At 51.1% G+C, this 27,284-nt stretch overlaps 1 protein-coding gene across 1 annotated transcript; it reads left to right on the top strand.

The window, feature by feature from the left end:
- The first annotated feature begins 2,289 nt into the window (after positions 1-2,289).
- Positions 2,290-16,293, top strand: STC2 (stanniocalcin 2). Its single transcript, XM_032403734.1, has 4 exons — positions 2,290-3,018; positions 5,118-5,260; positions 7,746-7,957; positions 12,833-16,293. Exons 1-4 carry the CDS (start codon positions 2,868-2,870, stop codon positions 13,233-13,235), a joined length of 909 nt encoding a protein of 302 aa, XP_032259625.1. The 5' UTR covers positions 2,290-2,867; the 3' UTR covers positions 13,236-16,293.
- Positions 16,294-27,284: the final 10,991 nt, after the last annotated feature.

The raw sequence follows: 27,284 nt of genomic DNA, 5'->3' as shown, positions 1-27,284 counted from the left end.
GCCTACTAGTTCCGCAGAATCTTCTCAGCCATGATGGGACTGAATGGGGTGGGCATTCTTCTCTGGATGTTTGGCCCCAGCCAAGTGGCCTGGAGATGAAACCTTGAAGAATGAATACCTGTGCTTACAATGCCTCAAAATCTAGCTACTACTTTTCTCTTCCTTCTAAAGAGGCAGTTGGTTCGGGTGGGAGACAGGAATGTCCCTTGTGAGCCTGGAGCAAATAGCCTCAAGATGAAGATTTGAATAATGCAGGTCCCCTGAGGGCAGCCCCAGGGCCTCATGGCACCAGGTACTGCCTAACCAAAGGCAGTGGGGAAGTGGGAGCCTGGGAGCCTACACCTGCCTACCTGCTGTTCCAGATGCCCTCGGAGCCTTCTGCCAAGTAGACTCGTGTCTGCATCCAGCAAAGGTGGGCTTGCTTCTGCCCCCTGGACCTCTTCTATTTCTGTTGCTCAAAGAGCCAAGTGACCAGACACCCTTTTTAATGCCAATATTGCTCATGTTCTCACCTACAAAAGAGGCTTTATGGAAAGAAAGCGGACTCTGGAAATTCAGGGGCTTATGGAGCTCGTGAGAGGCCAGAATGCTGCTGTTTGTTTGTTAGTGTTTTGTCTTTTAAGGATCTACGGAAGAGTGTTTTTCATAAAGTAATAAAGGAAGCCTAAGTTAACTATGCAAACAAAAGCAGGGTGGGAAATGCGAACCACCCATTTTAATGTACTTGTACCCTACCTCCCTCCACAAAAGATCTGAGGCTGCAAAAAGTAATTGCTATTGGAATCCTGGGCATGAGCGCTCGGTTTCTTGTCACGGCTGCAGACTCAAACCTTCAAAGTGACCATTTATTGGGGCTCTGAAAGTCGGGCGGGGATGGTGGACTGCCCACTCCGAAGGCGCCCTCCCCACCCCCTCCTCTCAGACTCTCGACTCAGGGCCGCTCGACGCGCAGGACAGCTGTGGCCAGCGGCGGCCACCCCGGCCTCCCGCCTCCGCCTCCCCTACGCCCGAGTGCAACCAGTACCCTGGGAGGGACGCTCCGGAGGCCCAACGGCGGCGGCCCGAGGACGACCTGGCCCCAGCGTCTCCGCACCCCCTCCCCCAACCGTGTCACATGGCGGCCCCAACGAGGCGCAGCAGTGCGTCCCGCCGCGGAGACCCAGGGCCGCGTCGCCGCGGGCAGCAGGTGATGAAACCTCCCCGGCGCATTACCGCAGAGGGCGCGGGCGCGCAGCCGGGCGGGGGTGGGGGGTGGGAGCTGGTACCCGAGCTCACCTGTTCTCCCGGAGGAGGGTGGGGACGGCGGGGGAGGGGCGAGGGCGGGCCGAGCCGGGTGCGTGCGTGCGGCGGGGCGCTCGGCCGCGGCGCTCGCGTCCCCGCCCTCCCCCAGCCGCGCGAGCCCCCAGAGCTGCGCCGTCGGACTGACGGTGCCCAGAGCAGTTCCTGTCCCCGGCCCCGGCGCCGGGGAGACGTGAGCGTGCACACGTACACACACAGCGGGGGAAGAGGCGCTCAGAGCGGCGCCCAACTTTCTCCCTGCTTTCGCGGGCCGGGGGAGAAAGCAGCCGGGGCGATCCAGCCCGGGCCGTGCTTGGGGAGGAAGCTCCAACAAGACGGAAGAGATGGAGAGAATTTCCCCGGGTTTGGTTTGAGGGTTTTATTTTTTTGCTTTTTACCCATTTCCATCGATGACTGGAGACTAAAGGGAACCCGAAGCGGAGCGGCGAGTAGCGCTTTGGGGAAATGGAAGAGTGTGTTTGGAGACGCGTAAAGTTGCCTTTCAAGCTCCGACCTCCGGGGCAAGCGATGCTCCGCGGCGGGCTGACTCAGGGCGGCCTGGGCCTCCCTGCCACCCGCCTGGAAATGATCCAAGTCCAGTCGGTCACCTGGATCCCTGCAACCCAGCCCGGAATCCGTCTGGATTGGGGGAGGGGCGAGGAACTGGCACACTAAATGTTGCACGGCCCACCGAATTGGGGCAAAAAGAAAGAGGGAAGATGGGGCAGTTGCTCAGGCCAAGTCCTATCTAGTACTTCTCCTATCTTAGTTTGAGAGGGTTTTTTCTTAATGCAAAGCGTCACAAAGCCAGGAATTCCCATATGTGCTCAGTTTGCCCCCAGCGTCACTGTGGCCAGGAAACTCCAATCTGTCAAGGCTCGGGGCTGGAGAGCTCACTGAATTCCAAACGGCAGAAAGAAGAAACTTTCCCAGCACGATGCGGGTGTGATGCGAGCCAGGGGCCCGGGGGGGGGGGGGGGGGGGGGGGGCGACACTGTCCGAGCGCAAACCGTCTCCTCCCGCCTTTCTTTAGCTACAATCGGAGCTGGAATTCGCTTTTATTTTTTTTAAGTGCGTTCAGCCATTGCCCTCGATCACCCGCACACGCGCACGCACCTCCGGCCACGCTCACACTCACACACGCACGCAAACGCGTGGCCGCCGCCAGGTCGGCAACTTTGTCGGGCGCTCCCAGCAGAGCTCCGCTTCCTCCTGTAGTAGTTGGGCGCAGGCCCCGCCTCCCAACCGTGTTGTCAAACGGGCCGGGGTCTCGGATTGGTCCAGCCGCTGGGACAACACCTGCTCGACTCCTTCATTCAAGTGACACCAGAGCTTCCAGGGATATTTGAGGCACCATCCCTGCCATTGCCGGGCACTCGCGGCGCTGCTAACGGCCTGGTCACATGTTCTCCAGAGAGCTACGGGAGGGCGCTGGGTAACCTCTATCCGAGCTGCGGCCGCGAGGAGGAGGGAAAAGGCGAGCAAGGAGGAAGAGTGGGAGGAGGAGGGGAAGCGGCCAAGGAGGAGGAAGAGGAGGAGGGGAGCACAAAGAATCCAGGTCTCCGGGCGGGAGGTTTACACCAAGAACCATGTGTGCCGAGCGGCTGGGCCAGTTCGTGACCCTGGCTTTGGTATTGGCCACCTTCGACCCGGCGCGGGGAACCGACGCCACCAACCCGCCGGAGGGTCCCCAAGACAGGGGCTCCCAACAGAAAGGCCGCCTGTCCCTGCAGAACACAGGTAAGTGCGAGCGCCCCCGCGGCGGGGAGCTGCCGGGAGACAACACCGTGCACCCACGCAGCGCGCCGCGGGCGCTTTGCCCGGAACTGAGAGCCCACCTAGGGGCCGCGCAAACTCTTGGGGTGGCGCGGGACGTGCGAAGGAAAGCGCGAGGCGAGGCGAGAGCGGTCCGCGCCAGGCTCCGCGCGCCGGGATTCCGCACGTGCTGGCAGGGTGATGAAATGGCTGGAGCAGGACTTGTTGCTGTCCTCCCCGGGGTCGAGGGTAAAAGAGGCAGCGCCTGACACGGCCAGTGCCGGCCCCGGAGTCCCCGGTCCGGTGCAAAGCTCCCCGCTCCATCCCGGCCGGCCCGCGGGAGGCAAGGAGGGTCCCCGGAGCCGGCCTGCGCCCTGTGCCCGGAGAACTTCTCTTCCCAGCCGGCTGGCCGCGACAGGACCGCTTTCCCCCTCCTCAAAAGATGCCCGACATCCAAGAACTTTGTAGGCGAGACCGATTGCATTGTGAACTTCCCCCTCCGGGGCATTGCTTTCCGGGGAGGGGCCGGGGGAGGTGGCGCAAAGCGTACCTCTGAGGTGCTGCCGCCTTCTCCCTCTCCAGGGAGGGTCAGCAGGCGCAGAAATGGTGACACGACCCGAACCGCGCGCGGCTGCTGCTCCACCGGCTCTCCGCTCACCGGCAGGCTGCCGAGCAGAGCCAGGCGTGCAGGGCACGGGGCTGGCCGTTTTCCCAGCTCCTGGGAGAGAAAGACAATCTGCCTGGAGCTCCTTCGCTCGGCGCCCCCCCCTCCCCGCCGCCGCCGCCGCCGCCTTTATTTGGGGGCCTGAAACCCAGCGGCGGCGTGCGTGCGCTCACCGCACGAGCAGGAATGCACGAGTGCCCATTAGGGACGCCCGGAGCGAGTGAATCGCCGCCCTGCGCGCTCCTGCCCGGCGCACCGGGGCCGCGCGTGGGATCATCCGGGAGTCTCCCACCTCCACGCGCGAGCGCCCGCACCCCCAGCCCGCGCGGGGCTCAGCCTAGGACCTGCGCCCACCCTTCCCCCTCTCCAGTGCTTTCCCTGAGAATTGAACGTGATTCTCGGGAGTTGGTGACCTCAACAAATACACTCCCCTCATTCTCTCGGTAGATTTAATCTGAATGCGGATTATCTACTCGGACCCCGCCCTTCTTCCAAAATATACTTTTCTGATGTAATTTTGTGGTTGGCTTAAATCAGTGAATTGGGTGAGTGGGGGGAGGGACGGAAGAGAGTCTCCTGCACGGGGCAGCCTGACAGTTAACTCCCCCAGTCTATCCTTTTGGAGAGATGAATTAGGGCCACATTCTGCGAAGGAGGGCAGCAAACTCCGGGGTCGCGGGAATTTCTAGGGGATTAAGTGATATCTCACACCGGATTTCTGTTTAAAAGGACCCTCTAACTGCAACGATTGCGTTTCTGCAGGCTAGCCCCCATCTGACTCGATTCCCGAGCCTGCTCGCAACCGCAGCTCTCCTAGCCTGGTATTTTTAATGCTGATGGTTTGGAGGCGCTGCCTTAATAGGAATTTTGTTTTGATTTTTAGGTGTTCAATCATAAAGCTGAATTGAAACTGCTTTTTGGACGCTCGCATTTGGGGGTCAGGAAGGAAATGGCTGTGATTTAGTAGCAGCGGCTTTGAGTTCCAAGTAGAGAAGGGTATTTCATTGATGAAGTACTGAAGGGAGAGAGCAAGCTAATCATTTAAAATCTTACTTGTGTCTGTGGGTTTAGAAAGCTGAAATTGTTTCTGCTTTCAAACTAAGTATTTCCACAAAGACTTGAAAAAGATGGGAAGGATGAAAAGTGGAGTGCTCAGACCTAACTTCTGATTGTGATTTTTGTAACATAGGTTTGGCTATTTTTTTACAGATACAGCATTTACAAATACTGACATTTTCATTAGTAGATTAAATGATGACATTTTCTTGCCCTAGCTTTTTAGATCCTCAAATAGTCATTTCTAACTTTATCTTCTTCAGTTTTCTCTTAGTCATTACTAACTTTTATTTCAGCCAGCCCCTCTGCATTCCCCAGCGTGGCTGAGAATTTTGTATATATTTGTATGTAATTCTCATTTTAGCGGAAATCCAACACTGTTTGGTCAACGCAGGCGATGTGGGGTGTGGTGTGTTTGAATGTTTCGAGAACAACTCTTGTGAGATTCGAGGCTTACATGGGATTTGCATGACTTTTCTGCACAACGCTGGAAAATTTGATGCCCAGGTAAAAACCACATAGAGCACAAAATATTCTAGGTTGGCGTTGCATGACTGAAATGTTCATTGGAAGGACTTGTGAACAGGTTTCCTTAGCTGATCTTTATGGTGTATTTTAGCATGTGCAAGAGATTCTTGGTGCACAGCAGGATGCCAGTCTCTCCCCACTCCACTCATGGGGTTCTGCTTTCCAGCACTGTCATGTGGTGAAATCCTTCTCCACTCTTAAGCTGTGTCTACACAGGCAGAGTGGGATGGAGTGCAAGTTGAACAATCATCTAAGGATTCTTAGCAGAGAACACAAAAGGCATAACAAATAATAAACATCTTGTAAAGGGACACACTATGTCTGGCCACCCAGAACTCAGTCTGCAAGGCCCATCACGTTAGAGACAGTAGGTTTATGGGAGGAGGACAGGGACTCCAATTATACATTCCAAGACCTGTTTTCACCTATTAGGGAAGAATAAATAAGACACAAACTTCATAGAAACTCATCATCTCCAATGGGTATGTGAGCAGGCAACACGGATAATTCAGGGCCTCCAGAATAACCGACTTATTCCTCCTAAGTAGCAGACCGTCCTCTCCCAACCCAAAAACGCTGAATGAGTCCTGCTCTACAGAGTCCTCTAACAACGCCTGACCCACTCCAGCTATCCCAGAGTCGGCAGGGTGAAAAAAGCCTAGCTGTTGCTTGGGGCAGGGCACAAACCCAACAAGCCACCCTATGGTTCCAGTGCCGACAATCCAAATACATTTCAGGTGGCAAGTGGCATCAGGCTCACCTTCTTCATGTTCTCCCCAGCTCATATATGCACTACAAAGCCCCTTGTTGTTGTATCTCATCAACTTCCTCTCCCATGTCATTGGAGAGTGGGGGCAACGTTTGGAGAAGGCCAACAGTTACGGTGTGACTTATGAATGCCACCCGTCACCATCTACTGCCATCCTGTAGAGAGCCTGACAAAGCAATGCTTGGGAACCAGAAAGGGATGTGACAGGGCTGGCAACCTGCGCTGCAGAGGATGTGGGGTGGCAGGGGAGGGGCAACAGAAACCAGGGAAGGAAAGAGTAGAACGTTTGAACTCCTCAGGCTCCCCTAATAAAGCATCCCTTCTGGATTAACTGGAATTAGGAAACATAATAGGAAATCCGGAGGAAAGATGTGTATTTAGGGGCAATCCCACAGGATGTCAGGGAAGAATACCAAAACAGATTGCTGCAGCCCTCGAATAAATTAATCTTCCTTTTTCTCTCAACCAACAGGAGTATGTTCTCAAGTGAGAAGCATCCCTTTCAAGCTGGTTCCCAGCATGTGACTACTTCATAAATGGCACACCCTACCCTCCATCCTCTTTGGCTCCCACTGGAAAGTCAGAGCAAAAAGGGCCATGGGGAGGGGTTTTTTCAGCAACCAGACACTATCTGTAGACATTTCAGTTGCTTCTAAAGGAAGAACTGAATTAAATGTGCTGGCTGGCTTCCCACTTCCAACCTAAACCCGTTTTCTGTCTCCACTCAGTTACTTCCAGGCCTGTCTAAAAACAGAGGGGTGACCTCTCCAATGACAGCTTGTTTCTATAGTAATGGGGGAATGGGGATCCCTAGGTAGGTATCCCACAATGCCTCTCTGCCCTGAGAGGTTGATAAGGGAACTCACGCCCCAGCCTGCCTCCACACCCCCAACAGCTGTCTCCTTTCTAGGATAAGAACAATCTAATGGGCTTGCCAGAAAAGAGAACTGTGGGCCAGATGTATGCCTGGCTGCCTTAGCCACTCAGAGGCAGGGGGTGTGGGGGAGGGGCTGTCAGTTGGGCAGTTCAGACTCCAGATGCTGCCAGGCAGTGTGCCAGGCGGGCCTTTTAGAGGCAATAATCCTAACAGTTTAAAGGAGTCGAATCGTTTTCGAAAAGGAAAAGAATGCTCCTCCTTGAAGGATAGGAGGAGACATGAGTATATGGGTTGGGGGTGGTGGGAGGCCCTGAGGCACAGATAGGACCCAATCTTGATGTCACTCGTGGGGTCGGAGGAAAAAGCAGTGGTGTGAGACTTGGATCAGCAGGCACCTTCTACTTGGGAAACACTCTTGCTGGGAGTTCAGGATTTACGTATGGCCACATTCCCCTTGTGTTCCAGAAAAGTTGCCACCAAACAGCCAACCCTGGGCTGCCTGGAGGTCAGAGGGCCACGGAAGCCCCAGAACAAGGGAAACTAGTAGAGCAGCTGGGGAGGAAGGAGGCAGATTTGTTAGTCTCCCGAAGAAACATCCTTTTTGGCCAAATGCCGGAGTTATCATGTCACTCTAGACATACCTCCTGACGGAGCATCAACCTGCCGCCTGCATGGACGGCAGTCTGAGGCAGGACCTTGGGGTTCAATTTTCAAACAAAAATCCTGTGTAAGGCCATTAAGTGTGAATGTCTGAGCTTCTGACCAGGACTTGTCTGTTTTGCCCCCCTCTCTCTTTTCTCTGTCCCCTCTGTTCTCAGGGCAAATCATTCATCAAAGATGCCTTGAAGTGTAAGGCCCACGCTCTGCGGCACAGATTCGGCTGCATAAGCCGGAAGTGCCCCGCCATTAAGGAAATGGTGTTCCAGTTACAACGGGAATGCTACCTCAAACACGATCTGTGTTCTGCCGCCCAGGAGAACACCCGGGTAATGGCGGAGATGATTCACTTCAAGGACTTGCTGCTGCACGAGTGAGTGCCACCCCACAGGGGCCCTGGGAAGGAGGGGCCCACTCCTCAGGCTGGTGTTGGAGGAGTTTGAGGGGCTTGTTTTCGGAGGCCGAACTCCCGTCAAATGGGAAAGGTTGCTCTCTACCTCAGAAAGCTGCACTGACTCCCCTGGGAGGCCCTTTCCTGCTGGCCTTCAGGAAAACTGAAAGAAATGTCCACCATTGGTTTCAAAAGCATAAGCAATAGAAACAAAATATTGTACTAAGCGTGAAATGTGTAGGATTCAGAAATACGCTTTACCTTCCCCTCAGCCCAGATCCCAACAGTTCTGAGTATTCCAAGTGGCCATGCAGGTGCCCCAATAGACAGCTGAGAGCTAAGCACGGTGGCTGAGCGTTTACCGAGTGCGAGGCCTTGTGCTCAGTGCTTTACGGGAATCTGTCACCTGGTCCTCACAGCGGCCCTGCAAGCAAGGTACCATTCTCATCTCCATTTTACAGATCAGAAAACTGAGATTCACTGAAGTAAAGGTCATACAGACAATGAGAGACAAAGCCAGGCCCGGGAGCCCACTTTTTGTCAAAGTGGGTAAATATGAACTTGCTTATTCAAAGGCTTACAATTCAGTAATAAACCCCAGACATCTTATTCCTTAAAAAAAAAAAAAAAAAAAGTCCCATCTGTAGGATCCTAAACTTTGCAAAGTGATAAAGCGTGTTTTACACAGTTGCCCCAAACATGAAGCCTGGGCAGCAGGTCACAGTGGTTCCTTCCTCAGAGACTGAGGGCAGAGAGCCGGCCACTAGCTAAGCGGACCAATACAAGTCACTGCCAGCTTGATGGCACCATTGGTCTTTACACAGCGACTCACTGGGCCCAGTCAGTCCAATTTTATGAAATCTTGCTCCTTAGTTGGTGCCATGGCCTTCCCCCAGCTATGCCACTAAGCAGGCTACTCCCCACCCCACACTGCTCAGATCACAGAGGACAACAACCAGCACCCGTCACTTTCCACCGGGTTATGAGGGTCTAGGTATCTTGCAACAGCCCCAGTGCAGTGTTAGAATTTGAAGATTCACCGTGAATCTCTGCAGGTGGCTCTTGCCAAGAGCAAAGTAATGTCTTCTCCTTAGTCACACTGATGCCCAAAAAAATAGTTATCACTCTTTCAAATACCTGTAAAGAAACAGAGCAACAGGAGTTTCAACAACAATAACAATAATGAAAATAGCTATTATTTTGTGAGTGGGCCAGGGACTTTACCTGGACGATCTGATTTATCCCAACAGGGCTGCAAGGTAGAGATCACTAACCCCACCTAACAGAGCAGAAAAGGGCAGCTAAGAGGTTCAAGATCTGGCTCTGAAGTTTGACCCCTACTATGCAGCTTGGGAACTGGCAATAGATATGACTGAAGCTGCTTATCGGGAATAGACATGAAACCTCCCTGCTCCTGATCTGCTCTCGCCCTACTAGGCCTGCTAAAGGTTCACTGGCCCCCAGATGTAGCAGGGGTTCTTCCCTTTTCTCAATTACACCCCCATTACACAAGGAGAGTGCTGTAAAGGTCCCTTCCTTCAAGCTGCCCCTAGAAGACACAAATGCCCCATGGCTGGGACATTCTCGAAGCTCCTTTGTCCTCGGTCCACTGTCATCCACTATAGATAGTTTGTTGGCCTTAAGAATGGGTGATGGGCATGAGTTTATAAGTCAGTAAGACATTCCTGGAGTGAAAAGACTTTGTCTTTTTCAAGATTGGAGAAAAGTCTTCTTTGGGAAAACCGAAGGTTTTAAAGGGTTTTTTGCTCCCCCTGGAATTTAAGAAGGGGTAAAGCACTGTGGCTTTTCTGGTACCTCCTCCATGGAAACATGGCCCATGGGGCCATGAGATTTTTACTTCCCGAGGGCTCCTCGCATCATTTAGAATGAACACCTAGCCCTCTGCCCCAGCCCACTCTGGGAATGCACGTGACTCACCCCTGGGCCTCTTTTAAGAACATTCACTGTGCCTGCACACAAGTCCTCTTTCCTCTCACTAAGCCAGCAACTCCAGGCAGCAGGTCTCACCGAACCCCAACTTCCCCCAGAGCCCCACCCCCTTCCTTCTGAAGCCATGACTATGTAGTGCATCAACTGGAACTTCGAGCTGAGTTGATGGTGTTGTTAACTATCTTCACTGATTCTGGCACAAAGGATCCTATCAGTCCCCAAATATCAAGAAGACTATTTAAGAATGTGTGGCATTGGTCACAGATAAGAAAATGAGAACTGAATTTGCTTTTCCCTTTATAGAAGAGGAGATCACAGTCAATCCAGAATCCACATCACCCCCATTCCTTACCCCAATCCCTAGGCACCGCAAAACACTCATGTCTGGTTAGAGTGGCTCCATCCAAGCTCTCCACTTCCCTCTGTTCCTCTCACCCCTTCCCGCCCCACTTTCTCCATATCAACTGCCTTGGCTACACACACCCTGTCACTGGGTGCTGGCAGCCTCCAGGCACGTCCCCCTCCAAGTATTTTTAAAAATCCTTTAGCCTTGCTGACACCCAGTTGAGAAAGCTGGGCTTTGTCATTAGACACGGGCTGAGCTTGCAGCCTGAGAAGGCACCATGCCAGCTCAAAACACGGCTTAGATTAACACACACCCCTCCCCATGGCTCACAGCTTTCTCCTCGGGAGAGAGCGCCAAAGGCAGGAGAGAGTGTGGGCTAGTCCAGCCTTCTCGGATCCGCCTTGGGGTTCCGAGAGCTCATCTGGCAGGCAGACTGCCCTGGCAAAGGAGGCCAGGAAGCAGTCCGTGCTTTCCCAAGAGAGCCCTCCCCTTACTCTGGGGAAAGAAACTCAAAGAAGAGCATCAGGCTAGTCCCAAAAAGACAGATTCTCAGCCCCCACAATTTGCTCATGTCGTCCCAGAGGGGGGCAGGTACAAATCAGGCGCTAAAATCCTCATGCTGCCGTAGCAGATAAACTCCGTGACCTTGAGCTCCCTGAGGCAGTCAGTTGCTAGTTGTCAAAAGATAGAAGGAAACAAATATGCGTGCAGCATTTCTTCTGTGTTGCCCCACGGCCCCCTCTCACAGCCCGAGAAGAGGAGTGTTATCACTGTCCTTGTCACTGGTAGGGGCCTGCCTTAGAGAGTTTAAGCACCCTGTCCATCAGCCATGCACAGACTCTCTGACTCCAAAGGCATCAAGTAGGCCTTAAAAGGCAGCTTGATCTCTATCAGCCAGAACATTCCTCTTCTCTGCTCTCAGCCCAGCTCTAGGCCTTCCCAGCCCAGAAGCTTCCAAAGACTACTTTCCCCTCTCCCCCGCCCTCCCCCCACCACCAGCCATCTCCATTTTTACATCTATGACATGAGGACAGTTCAACTACAACTTGAGGACTAATTCATAAAAATGGCAGTGAACTACTTCTCAAGTCCTAAAACACAATCTGCTCTTCTGCCTAGCAACAACTGCCAACTCGCAAAGAAAAGATTAAATGGGCTAACGGGCAGCCACGCAGGTGGTCCAGGCTCACAGAGGAAAAAAAGTCTTGTTCCTTATAAATGATCTCACGTTCCAGAGTGATTTCCCTGCCCAAGGCAATGTCCCAGAGCTGCAATGCTCATGGTCAGATATCTTCAGAAAATTTGCTAGCCAAGGACTGCTAAAGAATGCTGGTTAGCCATGTGAAACATTCTATACCCTCCTTGGGGATTTTAGAAGGCCAGTGAGATGTAAGAAGGGCTCAGCGAGTGGGCCATGAGAGCCCATTACAGGGGACGCCTCTTACCAGATGGGCCTATAAAGAGCAGGCACGCTGTTCCCGCCCGAGGCACACACCTCCCACCCCCATGTCGGCATGATGTGGTCATCCTTCCTCCAGCACTTTTCCCAAAGAACAACCCAGGGCAGCTAGGGGACCTGAGCAAGAACCAAGTGTGTTTATTTCACAGATTGCTGGCACTCATCCCAACACCTAGGCCCCTTGCGGCCAGCCCTCACCTCCAGTTCTAGGCAAGCCCAGACTGGAAGAATAGAGCTGCTTAGATAGCCACTCCCCCTCTTCAACCTTTAGTACCAGGAAAGGGGAGAGCTCCATGGGAAGTGACCTCACAGGGTGGTGGTCTGCCTCCCACCTTTATCCACCTGCTCCAGACTCCCCGAGTGCAGAGGGAAGTGCATCCAGTACCCTCCAAAAACACCCTTCTTCACCATGAGCCTAAACCAGGGGCAAACACAGACATGGGGAAATGGTTTCTTGGGAGCCTCCCTTAGAGAAGACTTACCTGAGAGAGTGGCACCAAGTGCAAAGCCAGCCAGCCCCACTGATGCCGCATGGCAAGAGGGCGATGTGAGAACCATCGCCCCAAATCTTTGACACCCCTCCTCTCCTGCCAAAGAGATTCCTCAGTTTGGTATTTCTGACCCTTCACCATTTGTCTTTTATTCCACTGGCCCCCAAGACACTTGACTACTCCTCCCACCGAAACCCTCCTAGCTGGCATACCCGAAACATGCCCAGAGCTCTCCTACACTCCTTTCCAACACTCACACGGCCGCCGTACCTGGCATTCTCATCCACCTTCCCCAGAGGCTCTTCCTTTCATCGTACGCACCTGCAAATTGTCACTGGCCCCTTTCCTGGTGGTAGGCTCGATCACCAGCCTCTCTCCAATGCCCGGCATGGAGCCTCGGAGGTAATGGCCATCTAGTAAATAGTGGCTGAGGCCAGCGCTCCTTAGGATATGGATAAAGGCTTGAAGTAATTCTTGAAAGCTCTTTCCCAAAACTAAACCGAAGCCAGGCCTCGGCCGTATGTCTCTTGCCGGGTATCCTCACTGCCCTCTGTCTCTGGCCCATTCGGGACTGGTTCCATTCTCTCTCTCTCTCTGCTCTCCATTTCTAGACCATACGTGGACCTGGTGAACCTGCTGCTGACCTGCGGGGAGGAGGTGAAGGAGGCCATCACCCATAGCGTCCAGGCGCAGTGTGAGCAGAACTGGGGAAGTCTGTGCTCCATCTTGAGCTTCTGCACCTCAACCATCCAGAGGCCCCCCACGGTGCCCCCTGAGCGCCAGCTCCAGGCGGACAGAGCCAAGCTCTCCAGGACCCACCACGGGGAGGCAGGTCACCACCTCTCAGAGCCCAGTAGTCGGGAGACGGGCCGAGGTGCCAAGGGCGAGCGAGGTAGCAAAAGCCACCCAAACGCCCATGCCCGGGGCCGAGCAGCCGGCCACGGGGGCCAGGGAACTTCTGGAAGCAGCGAGTGGGAGGAGGAACAGTCTGAGTATTCCGATATCCGCAGGTGAAAGAAAGGCCTGGCCGGGAAATCTTTCCTCCATGCCGTCCATTTTCTTCTCTATGGACATTCCAAAACATTTGCCATTAAAGAGGGGGGATGTCACACGCAGGATTTGGTGGGGATTGTGGATTTGATGAAGGTGTGTGCTAGCGGGCCGAACAGGTGAGGCGGAGGTGGCCTAGGCCGCAGCGAGGTCTCGGCTGTGCCCAGGGGGGTTCCACACTTGCACATCCCGAAGTGAGAGCCACGCGGCCTCCTTGCAACTTTGTTTTCTTTCCATCCGTGGAGCCACTGGGCGGCTGCCTGCGGTTTGCTCTGCTGTGGGGGAGGTGGGCCAGGGAAGGGCGGGGGTCGGCAGGCCCGCCGGACTGGACCGGGCACTCGGTGCTGTCTTGGCGGAGGGCGGGCTGGATCCGGGTGCAGGAGGGAATGTGAAAACCGTGCTGGGAGTCAGAAGGGTGGAGAGGAGACGGGGGCTGTGTGGGCGCTTGGTGCCAAACAGAAGTTCAGTTTCTTGCATGGGACCTTGAGGTTTGGAGCTGCTGGGGACGGGGAGGGCAAGGGTTCTAAGTGTAATTTCTGAGCCATTGTTCTGTCTGGGGAACCATGTCCAAGGGAGTGGTCCCTGTGTGTTTGTATATTAACCACTGCTTCGAATCTCTATTTCACTTTTTTATTTATCCAGTTACATCTACATACCTGTCGTCTAAATAAATGGCTTTCAAACAAAGCAACTGGGTCATTAAAACCAGCTCAAAGGAAAAAGAAATACAGCCCATCTTTTGGGGCTGATTTTTTTTCTCTTTTGAGTGCTCTTTTAAAAGGAATCAAAGAGCAATGAAGCCATGCGTCTGCCTGCCCAGCGTGGGCTCACAGCCACTCAGGGCAAACCACACCCCTGGAGGAAAAAGCACGCATGAGGAGTACATTTGACAGATTTTTCCTTAGCATTTTGTTACCGTCACCTTGAGCCTCAGCCAAGATCGATAAAGCTGCATACCTGATGCCATGAGGTCAAGTCGGAAACGGGGCTTCTTGGTGTGTGGGATGGAAAGGGGGAGAAGAGAGCGAAGATGGCTGTGATTTCCAGCAGGGAAGGCTGACCTTTTACATAAATGGAGGAGACCGCCAGGAAGCACTGAGGGACAGGATTTTCCAGATCCGGATTGGGAATGTAGCAACGAGGAAAGGAGTCCGAGTGGACAAAAGAAAGGCAGAGAGGAGGGACAGAACTAAAAATCCAAGGCAAGGAGGGAGAGGACTGTAACAAAGGGTCAGCGGTGGGGTTCTTGTGGTTGGTCAGAATGTTCCACAGATAGGCCTTTTCTTTCTCGCCTGCTGGGTTGTCACATTAAAGATTCTCCCTTGCAGCCCGTACTCAAACAGGAGGCCAGTATTACAAGGAGTACGCAGGTGTCCTGGGCCAGTTCCTTCCAGAGCAGTGGTCAGCAAACTTTTTCTGTAAAGGTCCAGGTAGTCAATTACACTATTTTCCATTGGGTGGGTCATGTGGGTTCTGTCACAAGTACTCAGCTGTGCCGCTGCGGGAGGAAAGCAGGAATATATAGACAGGGCCACCAACAGGCCTGGCTCCACGCCAGTAAAACTGCATTTAATAGGTGCCCCCCTGGATCTGGCTCTTGGGCCTGAGTTTTCTGACCCCCATTCTAGTGAGCTGGAAAAAAGTAAGCATCCTCCATTTGTATCAGCTTATAGCTCTCCCTCAAAACAACCTGAGGCCAGAGATAAAGAAGCTAAATTTATCTACTCTAAAATAATTTGTCCCAGGGAATGCTCTTACCCAAAACCCAGCTAGTATTTATATACCCCAAACCCAATCTCATCAGTGCCAGGACATGGTGCTGGAAGGTCAGCTCCCCAATCTTTTGTAATCCACATTAGAAAGAAACCATTTGGGGGGGACAGAAGGGGACAAAATGCTGGGAGAAACACCTAGAAAGAGCTAGAGCTGCAGAAAGCAGAAGAGATGGTGCACTTAATCCAGCTCTGCCCTCAGGGGGAGAAGGACCGGTGTGTCAGGCCCTGCCATGGGAACCAAACGTAAACCATGGCTGTCTCATGCCATGGGCCACTGCAGCATGTTACTGTTTTACTTACATCACTCAAAAGCTGAAGCAATAACATTCTCCCGCGTTGCTGGGTCAGCTGTTCATTTGTTCGCCGGCTCCTGGGCTGGATGTGTGAAAGGCATCACTTTTATATTTTCCTCAGTGTAAATGTTTTATGTGTTCGCCTACTGATGTCCCATTTGTTGCTTCTATTGTAAATATTTGTCATTTGTATTTATTATCTCAGTGTTTTCCCCCAAGGCATAAAATTGCTTACCTTGTTCATTTGAACCCCTTCACTGATCTCTGTTGTATATTTTTCATACCACTAGTGTGTTGCTTCTCAAAAGTCAGGTAGATCGCATTTCATTCTGGTTCTTAATGTTTTGAAGCATACAATAGTATTTATTGCGAAGGTTCTTTGGCTCAAAACGGAGTAAAGTCCAAATTCCTGTAAGAGTTGACAGAGGCAATCTAAAATGTAAGCAAAGTAGTCATTAAAAATAGACACTCAACTTGGGCTTCATACTTCATACAAATTTACTCATGAGCCTTCCTTTAAGGAAGGATGTGGATTTCCAAATAAAGATACGATGTTTATTTTGAGCTTTGCATTTTAACAAGATGATCTGAACACCTCTCCTTTGTATCAATAAATAGCCCTGTTATTCTGAAAGGACAGGACCAACCTAGTACAGCAAAATGCTGACACCTGAAACCAAATAAATAGCAAACACCAGCTCAGAGCTGTAGTCATACTTAGACAAACACACACACACACACACACACACACACACAAAGAGAGAAATTTAAACTTGAACCAAGTAAAAGGCTTTGCTAGAACAACATGGAAAAACAATGCTACCAGAGCCCATTTCCTAAGGAAGAACAACCTCATCTGATCTCAGAATTGGCACCACGTGAGCTTGTTAAGTCATAATGTCTGTTTCTGTTATGGATTTAGGCAGCAGGTCCTGAACATTGTCACATGGCATTATTTTTCTCCATTCATTAATAAAGATTTTAAATACATGGCTTTCCCTTGAGTAGCGTTATTGTCTGAGAGCACTTTGGACAGCCAGGGCACGGGGGGAATGGCTGTGTGCAAGTGAGTTTTGAGTCCGTTTAAAATGCTGGATGCTGGGCGCCTGGGTGGCTCAGATGGTTAAGCGTCTGCCTTCGGCTCAGGTCATGATCCCAGGGTCCTGGGATCGAATCCTGCATCGGGCTTCCTGCTCCTTGGGAGCCTGCTTCTCCCTCTGTTTCTCTCTGTCTCTCATGAATAAATACATAAAATCTTTTTAAAAAAAAATTCTGGATGCTCAGTTTACAGGAAGGGAAGCCAGGTGAAGATGACCATCCTGGGTTTCTCCTCCATTAGAGGCACTCTGTCCAAAACACTGCCTGAGTCACCAAGACAAAGAGGAAAGTGAACTCCATGCAGCCTGCCTGGAGGCGCCAGCCCCCTCCCCCACCATTAGGGCCGTCCTCCCAGCTCCCTCTGGTCTCACCTGTGAGTCTCCCCCTGTGGCCTGGCCCCCCTTTCTTTCAGACTGAGCTTGTGGCAGATGCCACCAGCATGACAGCTCAGTGGCCTGGCACCAGCAGGGAAGCTCGCTGCCTCCTCCCCAGTTCATCCTCACCACAGCAAAACAGAGCTGGAGTCCCTGGTTTCCCATGGTGTACCCACCGAGTGCCAGGCACCCTGCTACGCATTTCACATACATCCTCTCACCCTGACTACATCCTACAATTAGTGGGTATAGTCCCCATTTTACAGGCAAAGAAACTGAAATAGGGAAAGGTAAAGCAGCTGGCCCCAAACCAAACCATGCGGCCAGTGAACAGTGCACCCAAACCCAGATCTGTGACTCTAAGCCCACCTGCTTTCCCCCACTTCATCCTTAGAATCTCCACGTTTGATTTATTCTTAATTTAAACCAATCAGTATTATTCCTATTTTACACGAGGCTTAGAGAAAGAATAATTATACTCTTATATTTATAGCACCTCCAAGGAGCTCTGCTTTAGAACAGAAAGGAAAATTGTTGCCCTCACCTTTCCTCTCTGCAAAGGCTCAAATTTTGGTTCCGATAAAGGAGAGCAGGAGAATCACGGAGTCTCATCACGTTCCTGTGCACGCAGGTAATTTTTTTAAAGATTCTCAGGTGTGGTTGAGGGAAGCTTTGGGGAGAAGCCGGCTTTTGTGAATAGGCAGCCGGAGCTCTCTCTGTGAAGCCCACCCAGTCGCCAGCTCTGAGAAGCCAGGCTCCCCTGAAGCCATCACCACCATCATCCCCCTCCTCATGACACCTGCAGTTCCTTGTGAATATCATGTGCCCCCGCCGTGTGCTTTACAGGCATTATTTCTGAACCCCATTTTGCACATGGAGAAATTGAGGCTCCAAGGCATCTTAATATGCCTTAATATGCACCTCAATATGCCTGGAGCTCGTCCAAGGCCAGCGAGCTCTAGAGGTGCCACACCAACCCACCCCAGGGCTCACTCTGCTCAGTCTTACTTGCAATGTCTTCCCCCCACCCCCCGGGTGTGAAAAGGTAGGTGAAATACACCACATTCAAACATGGCAGTTGGCTCCCCCCAACCCTCGGGCCGGCTCCAATCCATCAGTGCAGGAATTATTAGACTGTGGGAGGAAGAAGGCAGAGGGGCTTCCAAGTATGCTGGTATTTAAGCAAAATTTCCAAAGGAAGAGGGAGCTGCGTGCCCCAAAATCGGGAGACAAAAATCTGAATTTGTTCTAAAGTCAACAAAAGAGAAAGCCCCCTGCTGAGGAGGGGACAAGCCTTGGCCAGAGAACAGGTTTCATGTGAAATTATTTTTTGTGGGCGGAGAAGAGAAGAAAAGAGCAACAGAAGCCTTGGGCTAGGAGTCATGCGTTGCTGCTTGCATAAGCAGATCAGCTTTTCTCACTCCCCAAAAAGAACACACACACAAAAAGTCACTCCCCGAAGAGAACGAAAAAAAAAAAACCACAAAGCCAACCTAAGCTTATGCATGCAATGGGCCCCACCAGGATGAACCCTGACGCTTGCTCAACAGAATCCAAGCCCCATGGCTCCTGAGGGCGTGCATCCCCCTGGCCACCATGGACCATCAGGTCGGCTGGGCAAACTAAAACTGGGAGGGACAAAAAAAGCGCCCCCGAGGAATGCTCAGAGGCAGGGCAACCATTCACAAGGTGCAGAGGAAAAGCAGCTGGTTCTATTTTTCCTTAGACAGTTCCCAGGATTTTTTATGGTTCTTCAAGTTAAGGAGAGTGCCCACGTACATGAGAAGTGGCCTGCTAATGAGGATGGGGACCATCCGCTTGCTGGCCCTCCTGAGTCAGCGAAGGACTAAGGGTGCTAAAGACGGCTTTGCACAGGATAGGTGATCAGGCCCTAGAATTCTGCCCCAGTGGTTTACTGCTATGTTGACAAGCTACCTCTGAAACTGAGTAAATTAAAACCATCACTTTCTTTTGCTCACCGTTTTGTGGGTCAGAAATTTAGAAAGCATTCAGTTAGGTGGTTGGTTTCTTATCCGCATGGCATCTGCTGGGGCAACCAGGGCTGGAGGGTCCCCTCCCCTGGTGGCCCCTTCAGAATGGTGACTCAGTGGCTCCTGGCCTCCCTCTCTTGTCTTTCCATGTGGCACCTCATCCCCCAAGACTTCTCAAAGCATGGCTCCCTCAGGGTGACGAACACTGATGGGCTTCCCTAAGAGAACTTAGAGAAGGTTGCAGCCCATTCTTCAACCCCAAACTAGGATTTTGATTTCATCCTTGGTATCGTAACAACCCCGAGATCTGAATGCTATGAGAGAAGAGACCGTGTCACTTGTACAAAGTTTCATGGTTGCCCAGCAGCCAGCCATTACACAGAGTGCACGAATGAATGAATGAATATCTAAAAGGGTGCCAAGTTGTCACATCAGATAAATTTCAACTCACTTCTAAAGTAAATATGACCCTCTGCCCTTATAAGGGGCATTCACATGTCATAGAATCGGTGAGTGGGTATCAAAATTGAAAATCCCTGAGAAGCCTGCAATTTGGGAATCAGGAGATGTAGACAGGAATACTGATCTTCCTTGTCTTGCACTAGGTAAATCTCTCTTACTCTCTCTTTTTTAATAACAACTAAAAAAAATAAATCAGGACTGACCCTGAGATTTTGGTAAATCAGATAAACTTTCTTCAGCCACAAAATAAGGAAACGACCAGCTCCCTGCTTCCCTCACAGGGGTCAGTGAGGTACAGTATCTGGAGCTGTGCAAGAGTCACGATACATAGGAAATGCTTTGAAGACCATGAACTGTCCTGTAAACGATGGATATTATTTCTCCTGCATTTTGGAAGGCTCCCTGCTACAGCCAAGAGTACACATGAGATGAACTACCCAACCTTCCCACTGTCCTGGTGGTTCTACGAGGCAGCTATGAAGCCTTTCATGGCCAGGATTGGGGACGGGAGTGGAGAGGGCAGCTGTGCAGGGTGGGAACCTGCCTGAGCCAGGCATGAGGGTCCGAGGCCAACCAGCAACCAGGTGGGGACCCTGAGCAAGGCCCAGTCCCTCTCTAGATGCGAGAGTGGCAGCTGAGCAGCTCCCCAAAGCCTCACCTCCTGCTAGACGTGAGTTCCGAGGGGAGCTCCAAGGGGCAGGCTCAGCCAGACAGCAGCAGGACCACGCTAGGGAGCAGAGGGCCTTCCTGCCAGGCTCTGTCTGCAAACTTCAAGGCAAGGTACCCACAGAAAAGCCAGTTCATAAACCTCCTTAATGAGAAAGGAAAGCAGAGGCTGACAGAGATGAGGGAGAGAAGAGATTCAGGGCCAGAGCCCACTCCGCTCTGCTCCGTGCCAAGGCTCCTGAGAGTTTGACATTTGGAAAAGATCTGGCCTGGTGGAGCCAAGGATTTGGGACAGGGCTCCTTCCGGCTCCCGGGAGTGTCAAGAAGAAGAGAAGGAGGAGGAGGAAAATGACTCAGCTGAAATGAAGAGAAATGTATTTTTAAAAAGCGAAACGATGAAAGGCACAAAGGAACAAAATGGAGCCCCAGGATGGGGTCCAAATGCCTTCTCAGAGTAAGTGGGACGAATCTGCAAAAAGCTCGAGAGCTCACTAGGGTTTCTAAACCAAGAATAACACCACGAAAATGAAGAGAGTCTTCGGGGCCTGCCAGGTCTGTGGTCCCCAGGGGCTGGTGCCCACCTCTGCAAAAGAGATGCTGAAGGCCACCCAGCAGGGCGGAAGCTTCTCCACACTTTTGATTCGGACAATGTAGTGAGTTCTGTGACAGAGGAGTCGGGTAGAAAGGTGACCTCGGGCTCGGGCACCTCTCAGGGGTCTGGAGTGCCCTGGGACTCCTCCCTTGCTCTCTTACATCCACAAAACCATCAGGGGCACCTCGAGGAGGGAGGTGGAAGGAGGCACCCTCCTCAGAGGCTGACACAACTCCATCCCCTCCGACAGCCAAGGTCAGATGACCCCGATTGCAAAAGCTTCATCTTGAAATATTCAGTGAAGAACAAGCGTGATAATGAGAAGAGATGGGAGAACAAAGAGAAGCCACAGCTCTGTGTCTCCCTTCCCCTGGGTCATCCAGTAAGTGCTGGGTCCACAATGGGGTTCCGCCTCCTCCGGGGCAGGGAACTCCGCGGAAACTCACATTTCCAGAAAAGGGGAGGTTGGGAGGAAGAGTTCATTTCAGTGTGGGCTAAGAACTGCAACCCCTCACAGGGTCTGTCAACCCTGCCACCTGTCTTAAGGCTCTCCCAGCCTCCTCTCAGCCAGGGCTTCCTGTCACTGGGGAAACCATCCACAGGTGTCTTCCTGGGAGGATGCAGAGCAGGGAGGCCAGCCTGGCAGAGAGCAGGATGCAGAGGAAGACCCCAGGCAGGGGGCGGCGATCAAACTCCACTGCCCCAACTGTCCTGAAGCCAGGCCTCCCCTGCCCCTTAAGAGAAAACACCCTGATTATATCCCCTACATTCTGACAGAAAATAGGAAAGCAGCAGAGAATTCCTGTCCCCCCCACCCCCCGCCCCGGACCCTACATCATGCCAGAATCTTCTGGAAGAGAAGCCATTCCTCTGACACATTCAAACAAGTATCAGCACAGGAAGGGGGCCTGGGGCCTGGGGATGGGGGGCCCTCTGGCCTCCTAGCAGCTGTAGCTCTGCAGAGCAATGGGGCCCGCTACCCTCTCGAGGCCCTTCCCTGCTGGGCATGAGTGTCCTGGGAGTCCTTTACCAACCTCTGGGTTTCTACACAGACGCCCACAGGCAGAGATGGAAGTAACCTCCATACATATGTTTCCGGGGCCTGCGGCCTCAGAAGAACTGTCATTTAGGGGAAGCAGAGACGGAATTAAACGTGCAAGAGATTTGTTGGGGAAAGGCTGGGAAGGATCAGGCAGAGCAGGCCGGAGCTGGAGCAGGCAGGCCGAGCCTCAGACCACAGCACAGGCCTGACACCTACAAATGGGGAGGAGGAGGAAGGGGGGCTGCGCGGGACTGCAGTAAAGCTCTGAGAAAGTGTCAGCCGCAGAGCAAGGTGTGCAGCGAGAGGAGGGTTGTGGTAAGCAGGAATGGCCGGCTCGGTCCCCTACCCGCTGCGGTCAGTCGTTGCTGAGAACAGCCTGGACGCTGCGATGGGCCCCGAAGGAGAGGCAGGTGGAGGCCGAGCTACCTACACTGCACAGCAGGGAGACCTGAGCCACACACTCCCGCTGCGGCTTCCTGGCCAACACTTTTTTTTTTTTTTTTTTAATTTTTTTTATTGTTATGTTAATCCCCATACATTACATCATTAGTTTTAGATATAGTGTTCCATGATTCATTGTTTGTGCACAACACCCAGTGCTCCATGCAGAACGTGCCCTCCTCAATACCCATCACCAGGCTAACCCATCCTCCCACCCCCCTCCCCTCTAGAACCCTCAGTTTGTTTCTCAGAGTCCATCGTCTCTCATGGTTCTTCTCCCCCTCCGATTTCCCCCCCTTCATTCTTCCCCTCTTGCTACATTCTTCTTCTTCTTTTTTTCTTTCTTAACATATATTGCATTATTTGTTTCAGAGGTACAGATCTGAGATTCAACAGTCTTGCACAATTCACAGCGCTTACCAGAACACATACCCTCCCCAGTGTCCATCACCCAGTCACCCCATCCCTCCCACCCCACCCCCCACTCCAGCAACCCTCAGTTTGTTTCCTGAGATTAAGAATTCCTCATATCAGGGAGGTCATATGATACATGTCTTTCTCTGTTTGACTTATTTCGCTCAGCATAATACCCTCCAGTTCCATCCACGTCGTTGCAAATGGCAAGATCTTATTCCTTTTGATGGCTGCATAATATTCCATTATATATATATACCACATCTTCTTTATCCATTCATCTGTTGATGGACATCTTGCTGGCCAACACTTTTTTAAAACACCTTTAAGCAGGGCACTATGCTCTGTTCTTGCCCTTGGGCAAGAGGCTTCACAGGGTTGTTGTGAGAAATGAATAAGAGAATGAATATAAGAGTAATTTTCCAAACTAGAAGGCCCACAGTAGAGGTGCACAAAATCGTGGCTCACAGGTCAAATATTGCCTGTACATGTATTTGGTTTGACTCACGCGCTGATTTTTTTTTTTCAAAGCCAAATTAGTTGCCAGCACGTACAAGGCATAAAAATCCAGATTTCCAGCTTCTCTTCAAGAATAAAAACATCCACCAATCCCAAGTCCTCTTTCCAGTTCCCCACAGTCCCTACCACTCCCTATTGTCTTACACCCTACATGTTGCACTAACATACTTGATGAGCCGGGCCCCTGTAGACCGCTTGCCTACACTCATGGATGCATCCAAGCCATTCATGGTCATTCCATTTCTTACGCGGATATAAAGGGGCACATTCAGAAAACCTAAACAGAGTGCCAGGAGATTAAAATATAAGCAAGAAAAACAATAAAACAACTGGGAGCTCAGTTTGGGAAAGTCCCTCAGAAAGAGTTGAATTATGGAAGAAAAAATATAAGAAAGATCAGTCTCGGAGACTTACCATTGAAACAGCAGGAATTCCAGAATAAGGGAACAGAGGAAATGGTAGGGAGAAAATTATCTAAGAAACAGCATAGAACTGAAGGACATGACTTGTCAGACTGAGAAGGCCTAAGGAGGACCCAAGACAGTGAATGAAAAACTGTCCTGCAACATGCATTTTTGTGAAACTTCTAAACTCCTAGGAATAAAGGAGAAAAATCCCAAAAGCTTCTAAGGGGCAGAGGGAGGAGTTACATAAAAAGAATCAAGAATCAGCATGGTCTCGGACTTCCCAAAACCTCTTGCAGTTTTGGAAGCCAGAAGACAAAGGAGCAAGGCTTCAGCATGCCGAGGGAAGTAATTCTACACCCAGTCCAATCATCAATTAAGTGGGAGTACAATCCAGATATTTTTTAAAACATGCAAAGTCTCAAAAAATTTCCTTCTCAAATATCCTTCCACAGGAAGCTCCCAGAGGCTGTGCTCCACCAAAATGAGGGAGTTAAGTGAGAACAAAGACATAATCAGATCCAGGAAGCAGAGATCTAGCACAGGAGAAAGGGAAGGGACTTCCCAGGATGATGGTAAGAAGGGTCCAGGGGGAGCAGAGCAGAGGACAGAGGTTGACTGCAAGTGATTACTTCATGGTACTGTCAGGGGGCTTAGGGGTAAGTTAGTAGTGGTTAAATTAGTTACAAGAAACTAAGCAAACCAAAAATGAGCAGAAGACTTGAACAGGCATTTGACAAAAGAAGGTGTCCAAATAGCTATAAAGCACATGAAAAAGACCCCAACAACATTAGTCATTAGGAAAATGCAAATTAAGGCCACAAGGATAATCACTCTCCACGCAGAAGAACTGATCAAATTAAGAACAACAGACAATCCCAAGTGCTGAGAAGGCGGTGAAGCAACTGGCCCTTTCATATGTTGCACACGGGGGCACAAATAGTGCCTACGACCACTCTGGAAAACTCTCTGGCAAGTTCTTATACAGGTAAACGTCTATCCATCCTATGGCAGCAACCCTACTCCTAGGAATGTGTCCACAGAAATGAGTACATAGAGCCAGAAAAATACTAGTACAAGAATATTCAGAGTAGCTTTATGCACAACTGCCAAAATCTGGAACCAGCCCAAATGTCCATGGATAAACAAAGTGTGATATTTCGATCCAAGGAATACAACTCAGCATTAAGAAGGAATGAATGACTGAGACACACAATCACACGGATGAATCTTTCAAACATGAGGAGGCTAAGAAGCCAGTCAAAAAAGAAGACATGGGGTATGAGTCTAGTGATATAAGGTTAAAAAGAGGAAAAACTAGTCTATGGAGTTGGAATTCGAAACAGTGGTTACCTCTTGCAGGGAGGAGGCAGGGACAGGGAGGTGCTAACTGACAGGGACACAAGGGAACTTTCTAGGATGTCACAGGTCTGGTGTCACAGGTGTATCATATGCAAAAGTCATTAAGCCAGACACTTGGGATATTTATGTTTTACTACATGTGATTTATTCCTCTATAAAGTCTTGAAAGGAAACCAATCAAAAAAGGTACATCATTAATTCCATGAAAAGTAAAAAGTTATATTTAAAAAGAAAATGTAATCGTGGCACACTCCCTGTAAGTATAGACTGAGCTCAGCTATAAATAGTAATTACTCGGTGGTAATAATGGATACATACACTATCTATGGATTCAACCAGAATCCATACTGGCTGGATGGGCAGGAAGACAGTATGTATGTGAGGGTAGCAGAGGGTTAGGGGATGGGCAAAGAGAGCTAAATTCAAATATTTTGTAGTAGGAAGTCATAGATAATATCTAAAATCAAATAAACAAAAACATAGCAGCGAGACATATTATTCAGACATCTGGAGGAAAATACTGGAAGAAAGAGCTAAAGGACAGCAAGTGGTTGTTGGTGGGGAGGGGTGGGGCAGGTAATTTGGATCTGCTAGAATTAGGTTTGGCAGAAAGAAACAGAAACGCAAAACAAAATCCCTTCATTAAGCCAGAAATGCATTTTTGTGCCAGGTAAAAGTCTGAAGATAAGTAACTCAGGGCTGCTCCACAAAGTTCCCAGACTCTGGTTCCTTTTTCTTGTTGCTATACCACACACATGGCCTCCGGTTTCCAGATCACCTTATAGTTCAACATGACTGCTCCAGCTCCAGCCATCAAACCCATATTCCTGCCAGCAGGATGGAAAAAGGGTGCATCCACATTGTCTTTTGGGAATGTTTCCCTAACGTGACCACGCAACACTTCTGTGTAAATCTCACTGGCCAGAACTGAGTCCCATGGTCACTCCTCATCGCAAGGGAGGCTGGAAAAAAACCATCTCTATTCTGGAAAGCCATGTGCCAGCGATGGAAAAAGGAGACTCTGCCAATAGAACTTGTGTTTAAAAATTTTAACTATATATAGGTATTACTTAGCTAAAAGTTAAAATTTAAAGGAAAAGAAATAGCACGAGCAGCCACCAGCCCAGTGAAGAGCGGTTTTGCTTGGTGGACCAGCACGGTGGGCTCACTGGTCCTGAGGACACACCTGGGCAGGTGGTTGAAAACACCTAGTGAGAGCAGGACCATCATCTCAGGCCTCCTGCCGGGGCCCGGGAACCAGAAGCAGGCCTGTGGAAGGATCACCGAGAAGCTGGCCTTATGGGGTGACAGTATTGGGGGGCGCGCACAGGGCAATGACCTACCAACAGACCAAGGAACCCCTTGACAACAACCCTGCGAGTAGCCCCAGGCTCTGAAATCTTTCCTCAACTTCCACATTTAGACCAGTGTTTCAAAAAGATAGAGTTGCATGATGCCCCCGAAAGATGGAAATTGTTATTCCTCCTTTACAGATAAAGAAAGAGACGCCCAGAAGTTAAGCAACTTCTCCAGGTCACAACAGCAGTTGCCGAGACTTGACCTCAGGAATCCCCGAGACCGAGTCCCCAGTTTCTCTGCTCCAGGAGACAGGCGCTCCTCCAAGGGGCCCGGCGGCCACCTGCAGCTTTTGGATTCTCTACAGGGCCACATCAGGCCTGTCAATAAGTCACAAGAAGCAGTGACTCATCTGAAGACAAGATAAACAACAGGGAGGCCCGGTGGGATGAGAGGCCCTGTTTCCTAGGAAGTTGCCTTCTGCAGGGCCGAGAGAGTACACAGTTAGCCGGCAGGAACCCCTTCTGCAAACACCAGCACGGCAGTTTGCAGACAAAGAGAAAGTGCTGCTGGTACCAGAAACAGGCGGCCGAGCTGGGAGCTGCAGAGTTATTTCAATCCTGAAAGGGCTTTTGTCAAGCCTGGGCTATGAGCCTGAGCATATAGAATTCCAAGCCTTTCCCTTCCCTTCCAATTTCTCCAAAACCAGAAGGGAAAGTCATTCTCTGCTGCTTTAAGGAGAGTTATCTGCTGCCTCCCATCTGAGGATCTCAAAATGTTTCACCAACATTTCTAGGTAAAACTGCATACCCCACGAGTGACTTTGGGATGGTCATTTCCTCTCCCTGAACCCCAGGTCTCAGGGGAGAAGCAGATGGTTCTCAGGGAGACGGAGGCAATTTGGCAGAGGACAGAAGGAGCTTACTGCCCACCCCCACCCACCCAGAACCCATCTTGGCCAGATCTGTCTGGATGCAATGGGCTCCTGGGAACCACCCAAAGCCCAGAGCCCAGACGGCCCAACAGGAAAGTGGCAGGTGGGTCAGGGAGAACCTGGTGAACAGAAATAAGCAGAGGGCAAGACAGAGCATGAAGAGGTCAGCAGGAGGGACCCAGCCCAGGGCTCAGCACCTGCAGAGATCCAGGTCAAGGCAGGATCCCACACTCAGAAAGAATCTTCTATCGGGCAAGAGATCCAGGTAGAAATCAGTCAAGTCTTGGTCATCAGGAAACAGGCCTGCTGAGCTTGGGGTCAGAGCAAGGTGATATAATGCTGACTCAGCC

The sequence above is a fragment of the Phoca vitulina genome, unplaced genomic scaffold (genome assembly GCF_004348235.1).
Source record: "Phoca vitulina isolate PV1807 unplaced genomic scaffold, GSC_HSeal_1.0 scaffold6, whole genome shotgun sequence".
In the NCBI taxonomy this organism is placed as follows: domain Eukaryota; kingdom Metazoa; phylum Chordata; class Mammalia; order Carnivora; family Phocidae; genus Phoca; species Phoca vitulina.
Note: the sequence above shows the minus strand (reverse complement) of the source record. Positions and strands in the feature narration are given on the sequence as shown.

What these genes read in the sequence shown, in the direction of transcription:
- STC2 (XM_032403734.1), top strand. Translation starts at nt 2,868, where the DNA reads ATGTGTGCCGAGCGGCTGGGCCAGTTCGTGACCCTGGCTTTGGTATTG. An exon ending in CCTGTCCCTGCAGAACACAG is followed by an intron (nt 3,019 to 5,117) that starts GTAAGTGCGAGC and finishes TTCTCATTTTAG; the next exon opens with CGGAAATCCAACACTGTTTG. An exon ending in CTGGAAAATTTGATGCCCAG is followed by an intron (nt 5,261 to 7,745) that starts GTAAAAACCACA and finishes CTCTGTTCTCAG; the next exon opens with GGCAAATCATTCATCAAAGA.